Genomic DNA, 16,625 nt, shown 5'->3' on the forward strand with positions numbered 1-16,625 from the left:
AAATATGGAGATAATCAAAGAAAGCTTTTCTTTCCGAGTCTTTAAAATCTTCCAACCTTGTTTCAAATGTAATTCTGAAACTCAAAAGTTTCTCGCGTAATTTTGAAATTGTGTTTTTTTTTTTTTTTTTTTTTTCTAAATTTAGTTTGTTTATGTTGAAAAATGTCTTAAATCTACCTTTTTCAACTACTTTCCCCAATTTTCTGAAATCCTTATTAAAAAATTTGTTGCATATTATATTTGCTGGGCAGCAAAGATATTTGTTGTGACCCGTGGATTTTACAAGCTTGCCTTAGTGCCTTCACATCAGCTTCGGTTCATGGTAGATGGATTAAGAGTTCATGTAAATTCATTCGAAGATATAACATGAATGTGGACTTTTATAGTGTATAGACTTGATTTCCTAAAAAATGTGGACTTTTATAGCTCAAAGGGATTTTTATTCAGAAAATAATTCTCCCTTCAATACTTTTTGATGATACAAAAGAAACGGTTTCTCTTCTGCAAATTGCAAGTGTTTAGAATTCTTTTCCAAAAAAAAAAAAAAAAACTCACTTAGTGTTGTTAAAATCATTTTCTATTAAGACTGCTCCCATCAGGATGCTTTTCGCAATATTTTAATTTTATATTTACTGTAGTTTGAGCAAATGAAGGCTGCACCAGTTGTTTCTTATAAAGGAATTCTTTGATTCTTTGACGTATTTGGTATAGCAGATGCTTCGAAATCATGTAAATGAAATTATTTTTCTTCTTTTTCTATAAAGAGATCAGTCTGTTATTCCATTTGTTTTTTTGGGGAGTAATTAAAAAAGTTACTTTTTATGGCAAAGTAATCAATTGTTTATTTCTTTTGGAGACTATAATTATCATATGGTCTTAGGAAAGGTATACGATTTCAGCTTAGAACAGGCAACTAGATCAAACCTTTTGTCTGTGAATTGCTATTATAAAATATGTACAATTTTAGTATAATACAATTGATATTACGTCATATACAATAGGAAAGACATTTTAAGTATTTCAAACTTTATGCACACTTGTTTTTCTCCAGTTTTGCGAATTCTAGTGGCAGAAAATGTTTCAGTTGCTTTCTTAAACTTTCTGTTTGAGACGTTGACATTAAATTATTTGTGTACTCCTTTCAATTGCAGGTAATTCATTGATTTCGGTGTTTCTTGTTAGATGAGATAAACTACGATTTGTATTGTAGAGAGGTAAAAACCCCTCGCTTTTATTTAGTCAGACTTATTTCATGTTTGTAAAGAAGGAGTTCAGAAATCATATCTTCAATCAATATTGATGTACTAGAGTTTTGAAAATTTTCACGCTTGTGTGTTCTTGATGATAATATACTTTACAAAATATTTTCAGGCCTTAATTTTCAGTTGATTAATTAAGTTCGTTTATTTTGTTTCAACACACATGGCGCCCCCCGGTATAGAATTCGAGAAAAAGATTCATTTTAGGATTCTATAATATTTATAATAAATTATATCAAGGACTAAAAAGTAGAAAATAATCAAAATAAAAATTTCTGTTTAATACATTAACAAAAGTGTGTTTAATAAAACTGTTATGATGAATAGTTATTGTCTAATTGTATCATGTATCAGATGACATCGTATAATTCATTAACCTGTTAACTGGGGAATTAACTTAAAATCAACTCACTTCTCATTGAAATACTTCGTCATACTCGGTTAACAGGTTAACCAAATTCCCCTGATTTTATATAATATTTAGTTATATTTATAAGAATCAACAGTCTGTTCTCTCCTAATATAAGTAACTACATTTCGTTTTAATTAATGGTTGCATATTTTGAGGCTGATTCTCAGTTCTATAAAATCAATAACTGCAATCTTTAAAAAAAAGCTTGTTATTTTCGAATGGACTAAAACCTTTGATATTTTTACTATTCCAGGAATTATATTGCGAGATGGAGATGAAGTTGCCGAAAAAATCATTGACAATGCTTTCTGGAGGATACTATCTAATGGTCCGTTCCCGATACCTTACACGGCAGTTAAAGAAAAGTTGCTAGATGAAGATGCCTTTTATTATCACCAAGCAGGTACATCCGATTTTTGAACATTTTAGATTAAATATATCAAGCTGTTTCTTTTTTACATAGAACTTTTGTGAGTTTAAATAAATACAGTATGCGCCAAAATATAAAGTACTGAAATGAAAAGATGAACAAAATTACATTATTGTCATCTGGGAGTTTATTTTTCCTCAAAAGAAATTAACATACACTATTAACGCGTCGTTGTTTCTTATGGCACTTGCCATGGACAAGCGATTTTAAACCGGTGGGGAAGCGTCTCTTGTTTTTATAGTAGCGCCATCCAGGGCCAAGAGAACGACTTAGCTACACACACGTCACAACCCTTTTTACAGGGCGGACATCATTCACTCATCCACAATTTATCCCGCAATTTAGACCTGAATCAGAGAACAATCACCCCTAATCCAGTACCCCCAGTGGTATTATTCTCGACATGGAGGACTTTGTGACCAAGAGAGATTTATACACGCGTCAGCCACCAAGCACGCGGAGAATCTTCGGCCGGTGGGGTTCGAACTTGCAACCTAAGGGACGCGAATCCAACACTCTACCAACCAGACTATCCCGGCCTTTGCTGATTTATCACGGTATGTGTAATGCAAGTGTTCAAAGTGGGTACCGCCTCGCTGTAGACAGTGTCCATGTTATTCACGTAGATTCTCAAACATATCCTGAAACAAAGGTTGCTGAAGACTCCTGCAAAAAGAGATGATTTTCTCACGTTCTTTTTAGTTCTTCACAGTTGAACACACTCCCCTTTAACATTCCCCACAAGTACGCATCCCCTTCCGTTCACTCAGTACACTTCAAGGACGGCGAAATTTCGTAAAAATAGACAGCATAACTGTGTTACTTGGTGCTGTCTTATTAAAAGTCTCTTGGAATTGTTCTGCCACCTTTTTCAAACTTGGTCCACCTTCACAACCGCTTCCGTATGAGCGGAAATAAGGCTCAACTATAAATACATTTTCCTCCATCGAGAGACCCATTTCCAACAACTGCCCAGCACAACTTCCTTTTCACTACTGCGAGCACGTGTAGCTAGAGATATGTTTCGTCGACAAATGCAACCATGTGTTCTAGGTGCGCGAGTTTCAGTACTGTATATTTTGACGCATACTGTATTACAGATTGTGCTTTTTGATTGGGCCTATAATTAATCAAAATATAATAGAATTTATTATCATTTTATAGTAAATGCGTAATGCACTTACAAGAGTTATTTTCGAAGTAATGAACATTTTTAGGGAGTTTTATGATACACACCGCATGCAAGATTGCTTAGTTTATAAAAAAAAAAAAACTTCAGATAAAACCACACTACATATTTGATTTGGTACAGATTTACATAGAAAAAGTGACAATTTTGAATATTTAATCACTGTATTAACAACTTTTCCTGCTTTAAGTATCTTCAAGATTACAAATAATTCACTACTTGTCCTGAGGTAAATGGGTAGACTTTTGGTATAAGTATTACTTCTGACAATGCAAATACATGGCAGATATTTTATGTAATAGAAAGGTATTCTTTATGATTTGATCTTCAGTTGGGAGACAAGAGCCAAAAAACAATCCTGAGTTCATGCGATTTTTGTCATAATTGAGTGTTATGATGATTTATTAACCCCTTTCCCATGCAACGGCAAGTCTGACTAGCGCATCAAATTACTGAATTTTTAATTTTAAATCTGCAATTGAGTGAAAATATTAAATAATTTAATATGCAAAAGTCATTTAGAAACGCTTCAATATCTCAAATTCTCCTTATATTTTTATAGGAATTAAAATAATAATAAATGTCCAAGATAGAATGTATCATCTAATTAGAAAGTTAACTAAATTCGCAGGTCAAGGGGTTAAATGGCCTTCATTATAATAACGTTATATGAATTCAAATATTAGGAACCGAACTCGGTTTGAAATACTGTTCGAATCCCGAAGATAATACCGACACTTTCTCTCCTGGATTTTTACACCTTCTTGATAAATTGGATAGAGCTAAACTAGATAACCTCAAACCCGGAATATTTTTGATTTATTTACTGCAGCCGCGGTCTGATGAAATATAAAAGTATTGCCATGAATTCGGTTCATTTTTTAACGATTATTTTTTATCTAAATTAAATAAATGAATATAAAAATGAGTTTGGTGGGTAAAAATGATGAAACTTTCATTTTTGATCAAATATCTTTTATAAAGTATTTTCGTTCGAAAAAATTTGTAATTGCTTTCGATCACGTATTTTTTAGAAAATCAATCTGCTGAGATAGTAAACATATTCTTAAATAATTTTTTATATAATTTTACTTAAAATTATTTTGTTCTTTCCCTGAAGGAGCATTAAAAACTTTCGACATAATTCGAACGCATACCAGTGAAGACTGAACCCACCCATTCACATTTCTACTTTCTTTTTGAAAATTGGCAACTGCTGATTTGTTTTGATCCAACTGTGATAATGTAATTTCAATTATATATTTTTCATTCATTATCAACAATATATTTTTATTATTGTGAATAGTCTCAATAAGAACTACCACCTTGACTATTGCCCTTGCGATTTAAAAGTATGAAGATCATAATAAATAAGACTTTGTCACCCACCCCTCTAAAAATTGATCGTTTTGCGACGTGCTTCCTGCAGCGCGCACACGAAAGAAAGGGTATACGACTGACTCATCATCAGAAGATACCTACAAACTTACTAAATTTAGGGGGTTGTGGTGCCTTGGTGATAAGTTCTCGGTTTTGGGGTCTTAGAGTTTCAGGTGCCGGCGTCCTGACCTAGGGGTAGCACATCTTCCCCTTGATCTGGACGTCCGATTTGAGTCCTGGTTCGGGCAGGGTTGTTCTTTACCCTATGTTCTATTTCTGAGGTGTGTGAAAGAGCCCCCCCCCCCTGCAAAAAGGGGTTATGCAAGCGAGTATGTGAGTGTCATCTTCATATGAGATAAAGTCAGACTTCTGCTCTCGGGTGTTCTAGGGTCTTTACCCTCAGAAGCTACTATACCCCTCTTTCCTTGATATCTTTTCTTGGCTTGAATTGGTGTTCAATCCAAGGAGGATAAGCAACAAACAAACAACAATAGAGATTCAGGTCTGATTACAACAAAGAAAAATCATTAGTCGTTAAATCCTTTGAAAATCGTGTTGACGTGGTGTGACGTGTGTGAGAGAGGGAGGTACTAGCATGAGCATAACCTTCGTCATCTGCATACGGTTCAAAATTGCGAAGTTCGTCTCAAAATAGCACCCTCGAAGCTTCGAAATGGCGCGTTAATAGAATTACCCAGAGTGAATCCGGAATTTCTACAATGATCATATTTCTTGATACACCATTCCTTGTTTTCGTGTTGATTGTTCCCTCAGACGAAAGATATTCGTAATCAATCTCAAGAAAAGCTATACTTATTAAAATATAGACCGAATACTTGAGTGACCGGACCATAGCACATAATAATACAAGCGTTATGAATCACTTATAAAAAAAAAACCCACTACGAGCGCCCCAAGCATGGAACCCTCACAAGGTGGAGCGTTTCGTCATCGGCAGTGGAACAATTCACCTGCCTCACCATCATTTTTGTACCGTCAGAACCAAAACCATGCTTGCCTACGAGCAACAAGTTCGAGATGGTCCTCCCAAGAATAAATTCGCTAGTGAGACTTTTTTAATATGGGGAAAATCGAATAATTAGCTTTAGTTTCATACTCGATTTCTTTTTCAGTATGCCGATTGCTCAACAAAGGAGTTGGAGCTATTTTGACCCCAACTGCTTCCTCTTATTTCCCAGTACTGGCTTCCTATTCGAATGAATACAATATTTCTTTGGTCAGTCCTGAACTGGTGGAGACTCCGGATGATCCCAAAGCTCCAGATCTCATGGCAAAGTTTGCTGTTGGAATTCGTCCAAGCACTACTAGAGCCATTTTAGATCTTATACGAGATTTGAGATGGCAGGAGATAGTGTATATTTACGACGACGAAAATGGTAAGGAAATCTTTTTGAATGAAAATTAGAATTGCCTGGCATTGTAAATGTATTTAATCTATTTATTATAGCCAACTCGGAAATTTTGAATATTTTTTACTGCAAAGATATAACTTATTATTTTAATGATAACTTTTCTATTTAATAATGTAGAAAATAAATGTCGTCACACTGGTATTAATTATAAATAAAATAAGGAGAAACGGATTTGTAGCATTTATGCGAATATATATATATTTAGTGTGTATATACTGTGTATTAGTATGTATATTTATATTTTACATCTGAAATAATTTTCAACTTTTTTTTCCAGAAAATGAAATCTTTTATTTATTCTTTAAAAAATGCACTTTAACACCAGAATAAAATGAATAATTGAATACCAGTCAGCAAAAGAAACAAACTTGATAAAGTTTTGTTGCAATTAAATCCGACTCACTTTCAGACATTGTCTGCAATTCTAAGTTTATATAAACAATAATTCAAACTAAACCACTGACATAGCAAACTTGGTATCTCAAGCAAATCAGTTCCCACATTTAATGGATCTCGAATAAAAGAATTTGGGATGTAATGATCAGAGCTTTCGGATGTAGCTAATGTAATTAGGAAAAATAATATGTTGAAGCCAGAATTTTTCATTCTTTTAATGCGCAATTGTAGGAAAATCTTTGTTACGAAAGTGATAAATATACTTAAGTTTTATATTATATAAAACTATTTCAAATACAACAGCATCCCCCACTGTTAATAATATAATTCTTGGTTAAACGGACCTTCCATTTTTTTGTTTTGTTTTTGTTGGAATTTGTTGGTTCCAATGAATTCATATAAATTGGAGTTTGCAGCATTTTTGTAAAATAATGAGGTTTTCACAAATCACTTGAAACAAAGTCGCCAAAATTCATAAATCGCTGACATTCTCAGAAATGGTTTATACTTTCTCTGTAAATTTTGTATTATTTGTATATCTTCTCTACAGAGCCTTTTTTCTTGCATTATATAATTCTCAATTAAGCGGACCTTCGATTTTACAGATAAGCTTTCGTTCCAATAAATTCCTTAAATCGAAGGTTTGTAGCTCTTTTGTAAAATAATGAGGCTTTTGCAAATGTCGCCAAAATTCATCAAACCGCTGACATTCTTAGTGGTAGTTTATACTTTCTGTGTGAATTTTTATTAGTACTTTTCTACAGAGCCCTTTTTTTGCAGAAGTATTATATAACAGACTGAAAGGCTACATGAAAATATTATTGATTGATATGCTGTCTAAACGAATCTTTTAATTTTCGTTCTAGGACCAGAAAAGCTACAAATAATGTTCCGTGTCGGGTATGGAGCATTAAAATTGAAATTGCTAGGTATCACAAGGGTAAGTTCGGCCAGACAAGCAATAGAATATCTTCAGACTCTTGATAATCCTGGAAAACATCGAAATTTTCATGTTATTCTTGATACCGATGCTTCACTTGCTCGAGACATTCTTCAGCTTCATGTCCATCACACAGGCATCAGAAAGAAAAACTATCAATTTGTATTAAGTGAACCAGTAAGAATACTCTTTCTTTATTTTATCGCTTTAAAAAATATTTAAAATTGAATTAATATTTTTCAAAGAGATTAATATTTTTACTGATAAAAAAAATCGATAAACAAATTTTGAAAAAAAAAAAATATGCAATTTAAAAAAACATCCAAGGAAAAATGCTCCAGAAACTTATTGGTTATATCTTTTTTTGTGAAATTAATTAAAAAAAATTTTAAGACAAATGAGCGCACTCTGTACTCATAACAGATACACATGCACCATCATAAGAATAGTGTTTAGTATGAAGTGCAAATTATGACATCAGTTTGCTCTTTTAAAACAATTCAGTTACTGCATTATTATTAGACAATTACATAATATAAATACAAAGCACTTAAAAAATCAAACATTTATATTATCAATTAATTATTCATAAAATTTAGCTTGGAGTTTGGTTATAAGTTCTCTAGTCCACGCCTCAACTCAAAGTGGTTTAGTTTTTTCTCATTGAGTTGTGTACGTGCGCCTGCCACAATGTGGAGGGAATGCATTTATCACAGCTTTATATCTTAAATATTTCAATTCATCAGAAATCTGCATCAGTTGCGGATGAAGAAATAGTATAAATACTAATTATCTGCTAATAGCTTATAATTCTAATAGTTCTGCTAGTTTCATTAATAAAGCAGTTAGAAAGAAATATTATTGGTAAAAGTTTAATTTCATGTACTCGTGGGAAAACACCATGCTTTCTCAAACAAATATAAATAAGTTGCAATATATAAAAAAGCATAAGTAAATGACAATTCTTTATGAATGGTGTTAAAAATTGAAAAAAAAATGAATGATAAAATTTTTATAAGGATCTATAAATCAAGTGATCAAAGCCTGTGCACTATGGCGAGAACACAGACTCAGATGGTCAAGAAATTGGTTGTCTCGAAGAACTCATAAAAATTCCAGTCAGTAAATCTTCTATTAGGGACATTTTGTCAAATCTTTTGTATTTAACTTTCTCCTAATGTAAAAAGTTAACACTCGTTTAATGTATTTTATGCATTTTTAATGTTTCACAACTTAATATGTAATGTAAAATGTAATGTTTTTTTATAATAACTATTATTCTCTTTCTGTACCAATATGCGTTTTCTTTAGAAGGTTCTCTATTGTTTGCATGGCTCCAATGTCATCAACTGTAGTTTGTTCCTTTGAGCTAGGTGGGCTTGCTCTTCGGCGGCCCCATGAGGTTTCCCGCATGGCCTTTGGCTAGATCGGGGTATCTCACAATAATGTTGTAGTCAGTAAATCTTCTATTAGGGACATTTTATCAAAGCTTTTGTCTTTAGCTCTCTCCTAATGTAAAAAGTTAACGCTCATTTGATGTATTTTATGCATTTTTAATGTTTTACAACTTAATATGTAATGTAAAATGTAATGTCTTTTTCTGTACCAATATGCGTTTTCTCTAGAGGGTTCTTTATTTTTTGCAAGGGTCCAATATCATCAAGTTTAGTTTGTTCCTTCGTGCTAGGTGGGGTTGTTCTTCCCGCATGACCTCAGGCTAGGTTGGGGTATCGCACAGTATATCCAAATATAACCTTCCTGATTTAAGTTCACAACTATTGTTCAATAATAAAATGACCAATCTTAAAATTTATTGCTGACCTTAAAAGTATATTAAAGTCAATGTCTGTACATTTTAGGTATTAATGTCTGAAATCAACACGAATTTCTCATCAAATAAAAATAATTTAGTTCTTTCAGGAACTCAGTATGATAACTCTGCACAGATATATTTCTTAATTTTTTATTTTACAGAAACAAATCACGAATATATTAGTATATTTATCCGAATTATTTGATACTTTTTTCATGCAATAATTTTTCATTTTAAATATTTCTATACATTTATTTCACTATGCATGCATGCAGAAACAAACAACAAAACAGGAATATAAAAATAAATATGCTTAAATTAAAAAAATAAAAAGAAGCAAATTACTTCTGACCCCGATATTTTTGTAAAAGTTTCTTTTTTTATTTGTATTTGTTAGTCCTTTTTTCAAATGCAAATATTTTTTATAACTTGAATTTTATTATAAATTTTTGAAAAAAGTAGAATAAAATTCTATATTAATAAAAATTTCACTATATTTCCTCACCTAAAAATTATCCAATTAAAAACAATATTTATCATTATTATTTTAAATACATAGCTTTTTCTGTTTAATATTTTTGTGACAGCGGATAAGTTCTAAAAATATACAAAATAACCATATTTGAACAGAACACTGTTAGAATAATATTAATATTTTTACGCTCGTATTTATGACAAAAGATATGAAAATGTATACATTTTATTTACAAATTTCTCCTTTTCCTTCCTTTTAAGACATTAGAGAAGTTTTGGACTTTACACGAATTTGGATTGTTGAAGATAACTGGTTTTCTGGCATTGCCACCCGACTTTGATCGAGTAAACCATATAAAAGAAGAATGGCTGAAATTGCTCGGAAATCGATCACCCGATGGAGAACCAGACTTAACTGTGAGCTGAAAAGTTTTTTTTTTATTAGACTTCATGTTCATTAAAATTTCATAAATTTTCCTCTTTCAGTATATCAAAATTGATTGAAAACTAACGAAATGTCTTTTTTTTTTAATTGTTCCCAGTGTTTTTCTATTTATAATTAATTAAATTCATTTCTTCTCAGATCTCAGACTATTATTATTTCGACGCCGCAATGTTTCTGTCACAAGCAATAAGCATGATATGGAACAGGAAAATGAATCCACCTGTTTATGCTATGAAACCTTTCAGCTCTAAAATGAAAGATTGCTTTCAAGGTCAAGTGGATGGGCGAATAGCTCAAATAATTAAGAAGGCAAGTTCAAATAAAGTATTTGAATTTGTAATGTACTTTTACATATTTATTTAAACTTATTATTGAAGCAAAAGGCTTATAACTGGAAATCTAGTATTCAAAAAACAAATGAAATAAATAAAAAATGAATTAAATAAATAAAAATATTCACATATTAGAATATTTATAAATGAATGTAGTAACAAAAACAAATGAATCACAAAATAATCTTAAAATTTTATTGAATTTATTACTTTTTCATGTATGGAAAGATGAGAATTATTCTAGTAATCAAGTTCAATGTATTACTGAGATTTCATATTTTTCTAAAAATCGATACATTAAACTTTCAGTAAAAAATTTGATCTTTCTATAATTCTACTAAAATGAAGAATATTTTTAAATTGATTTTTTTCCCCAAAGATTAATTTTTACTTTTTGTTTCGAGATTTTTTTTTCATTTGATGAGTTCGAATTAAATTAATAGATTTGAAGATATAAATTGCATTTATTACATCTATGGTGACATGAAGCACGCGAAGCAGTGTTTACTAGTGTAATACTGTTAACTAAAAATTGTCATTGGGAAAAAAAAAGATTTTTATCACTGTATTTAAGAAAAGCATGAATCAAGAACAGCATTTCAGAAACAGCATGCATGGAAAATTTTATTTCATATTTTACATTCAATGATCTAACATTCGAGTTTCTAAAACGGTCTATCAACAGAAGAAAACATAAAAAGGAAGCCAGTGGTAAAATTATTGTGCGTGCTTGCAGTTTATATGCACAAAGATTTGGCTAAATCGACTTTTTCTGTTAGTATATAAACACAGAACTCGCATATAGAGTGGAAAAGATAAACGTAATTTAAAAATTTTGAAAACATGAAACTTAAAACATGTAAATCTCCATGCGGGAATTATTGCACGTCAGGGACATGGTAAAGAATAAATTCAATTTTTTGAAAACAGATCTTTCATATAATGCGACAAATAAATTTTAAAATTAGATACTTATTGATCGTTATCCTAATATAAATAATATTAAAGACTTTTTTGTGCTAGAAGTTGTTTATACTAATTAGTAAAAATAGCAGAAGAAATGATGAACGTATTTTAGAAGCTGATTATTTTTCTTTCTTCCTGCAGTTCATTAATATGGGAAAGTTTTACAACGTTTTCCTGAGTTCGAAAGAGAGGTGCAAGGGCGTGAAGTTAAGTTGCAAGCAATCCCACCCTAGAGACCTTGAGTTGAGTGTCTTTAGGCGATGTGATTTACCGAATCACAGTATGAGTTATTTGAAATATAATTCTGTTTACCTTTTGAAAACCGACAGGAATGATGTTTAAATCTCATAAAAGCTTATATTTATTTTGGGGTTTTCCGCCTTTTGTTGCATTTTTGTTGAATGAAGTACTCCCCTTTTCGAAATGCAGGGGAAATAATTTATTGTTAAGTGCTTTAAAATCACTTCAGCCTTCTGTAGTTTAAAAAGATCCAGCGAAAATGCTTAGAAATTTTATTCTTAGATGAATATCTCAATCATTATTTTTGTCTTTTTGCCTTCATATTTTAGTGAAACATTATATCACGCATATTTAAGTTTTTGATTACTGTACTTCAAAAATTTAAATGAAGGAATTTAATTTTTTATAATTGTTTTGTATTGAAATTAGAAGAACACTGAATCCTTTCAAAAGCAAAATCTTTTACAGTGATATGAATTATAAAAGTCGCTTTTATTTTTATTATCAAACGAAATAGCGTTTTTTATTTACTTTTAAAAATGTTTGTAAAATAGTCAATGACTTTACTTATCAAATTAACAAAAATTGCGATGATTAAGTAAGAATTTAAAATTTTTTTTTATATCTTTAGTTCTTTTAGATTATTACGTATTTCAAGTTTTCATTTTAAATGAAAAGAAAATAAGTCCACAACTAATAATTATCGCAACTCTTATTAATATTCTTTTCAAAATATACTGAAGGGTTTTTAAAATTTATTTTCTTTTGTAATTTTTTTAATCTTTTTTTTATTTCTCATTTAGACTAATACAAGAAAGGGCCTAACAGGTAATATACAGTACCCTGAAATAAAAGGAACTAGAATAAACATAAACCTCACCATAGTGCAGTCAACTCCAACAGGATACCGAGAAGTAAGTCTCATTTGATTCTATAAATTCTCGGTCTCGAAGCTTTTTTAATTAGGTTGCGATACAAGTTTTAACTTGTGATATCTTATTTAGTTTGGATCTTGGACAGATACTGGAAACTTTGGGGGAATTCGAAGATATAGCAATTCTAAGTCATATAAACCCGGAGCCTTACCACAAGTTTCAGATGCAAATGTACTTCGGATAACTACAATCATAGTAAGTGATTGCAAATCTACATATTACATTTATATATATACATTTCTTTATAGAAATCAAGAAAACCTACTATCATAATAAGTGATAGCATATCTACATATTACATTTATATTCTACTTTTCTTTATAGCAGTCAAGAAAAAAAAAATTGCAGCAAATTTTGTGCTGCATAAAATGAGCAAAAATTCATTTTACGTAACTTGAATTGTTTCGATATAAATGTCCATTGATTTCACTTATGTTCATTGTTTTAAATAACAGAGGAAATATACATAATCATAAAACGAATAGTAATTTTGCTAAATTATTTTATGAAAATATGTTTTGAATAACTAGAAAAATTGTAAATGATTATCTTGAAAGTGTGAGAAGCTGATTTAATCACTTTTACAGAGCATCTGTAGCATTAATGACATAAAGAAGGTGGAATTGGGTCAGAAAATAAGAGAACATTTTAGAATGAAATGAAAATGGGCTGAATTAAGATAAAACTTTGGAAATTAATTAGGGTTTAATACATATATATAATATATATTATTTTTAAATATCAGAGACAATATACATAAAAGGAATAACTATTTCATCTGACTTACTGGGTTTTTTTTATTCCTTTGAAACAGATAACATGAGCTGTATCACTAATTGTAGGTAACTTCCCTTTTTCCCCTTCATTACATTATCTTAATACATTATTTAAGCGTTAATAGTATTCAGGAGCTAGCAAAAGGATGCTGGTTTCTGTTAATTAGAAATACGTGACAGAGTCTAATTCATTTGGATAATATCGTTATACCTCGCATAATACGTCCACTTAAATATATTATCCATATCAACACGAGTACGTGACATTACATGATTACTCAAGGGATAGAGTCATTCATTATCCGGTCCAGCGAATATTTCATTTGCTTCTCTATAATCTGAATTATTTATAATGTTCATGTATATTCATACATTTATAAACCATATTCAGTTTCATGAGTTGATTCCATTTATTGACACACTTCAAAAGCGTTAGTCTACAAATTATAATTATCAAAGATATTATTCCAGGACAAAAGTTATCAGATAAAGCTACAGAATGAAAATAATTTGTCTTCTACCAATAAGTTTAAGTTTCTAAAGCTTATTTCACGTTTATTAAAAAAAAAAACTATCAAACAAAACTTGAATTATTTTTATTAGATTTTGGCTGAATATAAAAATGCTTTATGAATATTAAGATGTCGAAAATCTCAAATGAGACAGATGCCAAAATAATATTTCAGTTCATAATATAAATATTTTTAACATTTTTGAATCTCCAAGATCTTATCAATGACACTCCAAAATACTTTTTTGAGTTTTATTGACTTGATTTAATTCATGTTTGCCAATTCCATTATACAATTATCATTATAAAATTGAACATTTTTATAATGAATTATAAAAAGGATCATTTTTATAATGATTATTGCTAATTATCATTATAAAAATGATGGAATTTTGAAATCAATTTTTCTCTCTTTCTGATGTTTTACAGATCTTAAATTTCGTACAGTTTGTGTGTTCCCCATGAATATATAAAAATCTCTCAATAATTTAGCCGATATCAGACCAGAAAAATTCCGAATTAACGAAAGTACAGGATAAATAGAGATTCACAAAAAAACGCATTTTAATAATAAAACCTATGTTTAATGCCCTAAGCAAATAAATTTATACAGAAAGTTATAATATATACAATAAATATTACAAAATATAAATTAACGTATCAGCTGTAGCCTATCATTCAAGCCTCCCCAATATCAAGGACAAGCGATTTGATTTCCACTAAATGTCCTCATTTGTCTTTCTGAAAAAGCCGGTTTATTAGAGGAGAAGGATAGGCAAAGTATAGGATTTTAAAGAGAGCACTGTACAATATTTTAAAACTGCCAGAACTTAACTATCAGATAATCGTTTGATTTTACATAAATTTAAATTTCATATAATAGGCGCCATCTGGTGATGAATTTGAGAAACATTGACTGCTGGATTATAATAATGTGTTATAAATTAAACACATTAAAAGCTGAAAAAGTAAAAATGTAATAACAATAAAAAGTTTTAAAAATTGATTTTATTTATGCACTGACAAGTAAAATTTATTTAAAAAAAACTGCGAAATCAGCAGTCAATATTTTGAATTTTGCAAATAATAGTTACGGTAGAATTAACATTCAATGTATAATTAAAGTAAAAATACTTATATTGTTATCACATTCACGTTGTGTTAGAACTTGTTCCTAATTCTACTGAGCTGCTTATAATAGACAAACAAAAACTTTTTTTTCAGAGTCCACCCTACATGATGATAAAGAAGGCTGAAAATGGGAGTGAATTTCAAGGAAATGATCGTTTTGAAGGTTTCTGTAAAGACATGATCGATATTATTTGTGGAATGCTGCAAATGAAATGTATGATAAATTTGGTAGAAGATAACTCGTACGGTAAATTTGATTCATCCAAAGAAAGATGGTCAGGGATGGTTGGAGAAATAATCCAAGGCGTAAGTAAAATACTAAATATTTTAAGCAGTAGTTGCAGCAAAAAAAGTTAACTTTTTGAAATATTCGTACATTTTTTATAACATACAAATGTAGTTTATTATTAAACTGGAGAAATGATATTTGTGGTTTAAGACGATTCTACAATCGGAATACAAACCGTTAGGGGAAGTAGAAAGCACAAAGAAAAGCAACCTAGAATTACCCTGGAATGTATGACAGGAAACATCACTATAAACTATAAAACTCTATATCTGCCCATACACTTGGAGAGAACATGCAGACATTCATTTTCACAACTCTCAAACTTATAGACATTCATTGTTATGGATTCTAGAGCTGGGCGATGACCGAACTTCATCATCGCGATATATCGTCCAACATATATCGATATTTTTCGATATATCGGGATATCATTATTTATTTATAGCTATTATAAGTTATAAATAGCATCTCTTAACATATTGCCTGATCAGAACGACTCCAAATAAAAGGAAATTTCAATTTATTAAAAAAAATATTTGCTTTCTTTTGAATAATAATAGTTAGAAAATAATTGCGTTAAAACCCTTTTAATAAAGTGTGTCAATGCCAAAGCAATGCCAGCATGTTACAATTTATAATATTGCGCTTTTTCAATATAATAATCTTTAAAATTGTACTCTTTTTATTGCTGATTTAAAAAAACTTCAGTTTCTTTCATTCTTTATTTAAAAAAAAGAAAAACAACACAATAACGCCTTTAACCAGTAAAATTAAGTAGTTTTAAAAAATCATGAATTCAAAATCTGTTGTCTTGAAAAATTAATTTTTAGCTTCTTGAAAAATTTATTAGAGCTTTTTTTTTATGCACTTACATTTGTGTGTGAAAATACGAGCAGTGAATAAAACTGTGGATTTAATCTGAATTAATCATTTTTGCTTTTATTTCTGAAGATGAATATTTAGCAAATAAATAAAAGGATAGTCAACACCCTTCTGATAACCGTAATTATTTTTCCATAATGGTGTCATTCAGTTACGGAACAGAAAACTCTTTATTCCAAAATGACTTGCTTAAAACAATTATTTTTATATATTAGAATATGACAGTATTTATAGAAATATTAACCAAAATTTTGTATGAAGATCGATAAGAATGGAAAGCAACAAAATAAAACACTAACCAATAACCAAAACGAAATTGAAAACGCAAATTAACTGTGAATATCGATTTATTGTATCGCGATTCATCGTGAACTATTATTCGTGATCATGCT

The 16,625-nt window shown here is 30.2% G+C and overlaps 1 protein-coding gene across 2 annotated transcripts in view; it reads left to right on the forward strand.

The window, feature by feature from the left end:
- Positions 1-16,625, forward strand: part of LOC129960756 (glutamate receptor 1-like) — a 51,590-nt gene that overhangs the window by 12,504 nt on the left and 22,461 nt on the right. For both annotated transcript variants that reach the window (XM_056074367.1, XM_056074368.1), the window contains exons 2-9: positions 1,925-2,074; positions 5,804-6,067; positions 7,366-7,616; positions 9,988-10,143; positions 10,310-10,480; positions 12,513-12,623; positions 12,714-12,839; positions 15,156-15,368. In XM_056074367.1, the coding sequence (XP_055930342.1) occupies positions 1,925-2,074; positions 5,804-6,067; positions 7,366-7,616; positions 9,988-10,143; positions 10,310-10,480; positions 12,513-12,623; positions 12,714-12,839; positions 15,156-15,368 (1,442 nt within the window). The remainder of the gene's footprint in view (positions 1-1,924; positions 2,075-5,803; positions 6,068-7,365; positions 7,617-9,987; positions 10,144-10,309; positions 10,481-12,512; positions 12,624-12,713; positions 12,840-15,155; positions 15,369-16,625) is intronic.

Source organism: Argiope bruennichi, chromosome X2, assembly GCF_947563725.1.
Source record: "Argiope bruennichi chromosome X2, qqArgBrue1.1, whole genome shotgun sequence".
Classification (NCBI taxonomy): domain Eukaryota; kingdom Metazoa; phylum Arthropoda; class Arachnida; order Araneae; family Araneidae; genus Argiope; species Argiope bruennichi.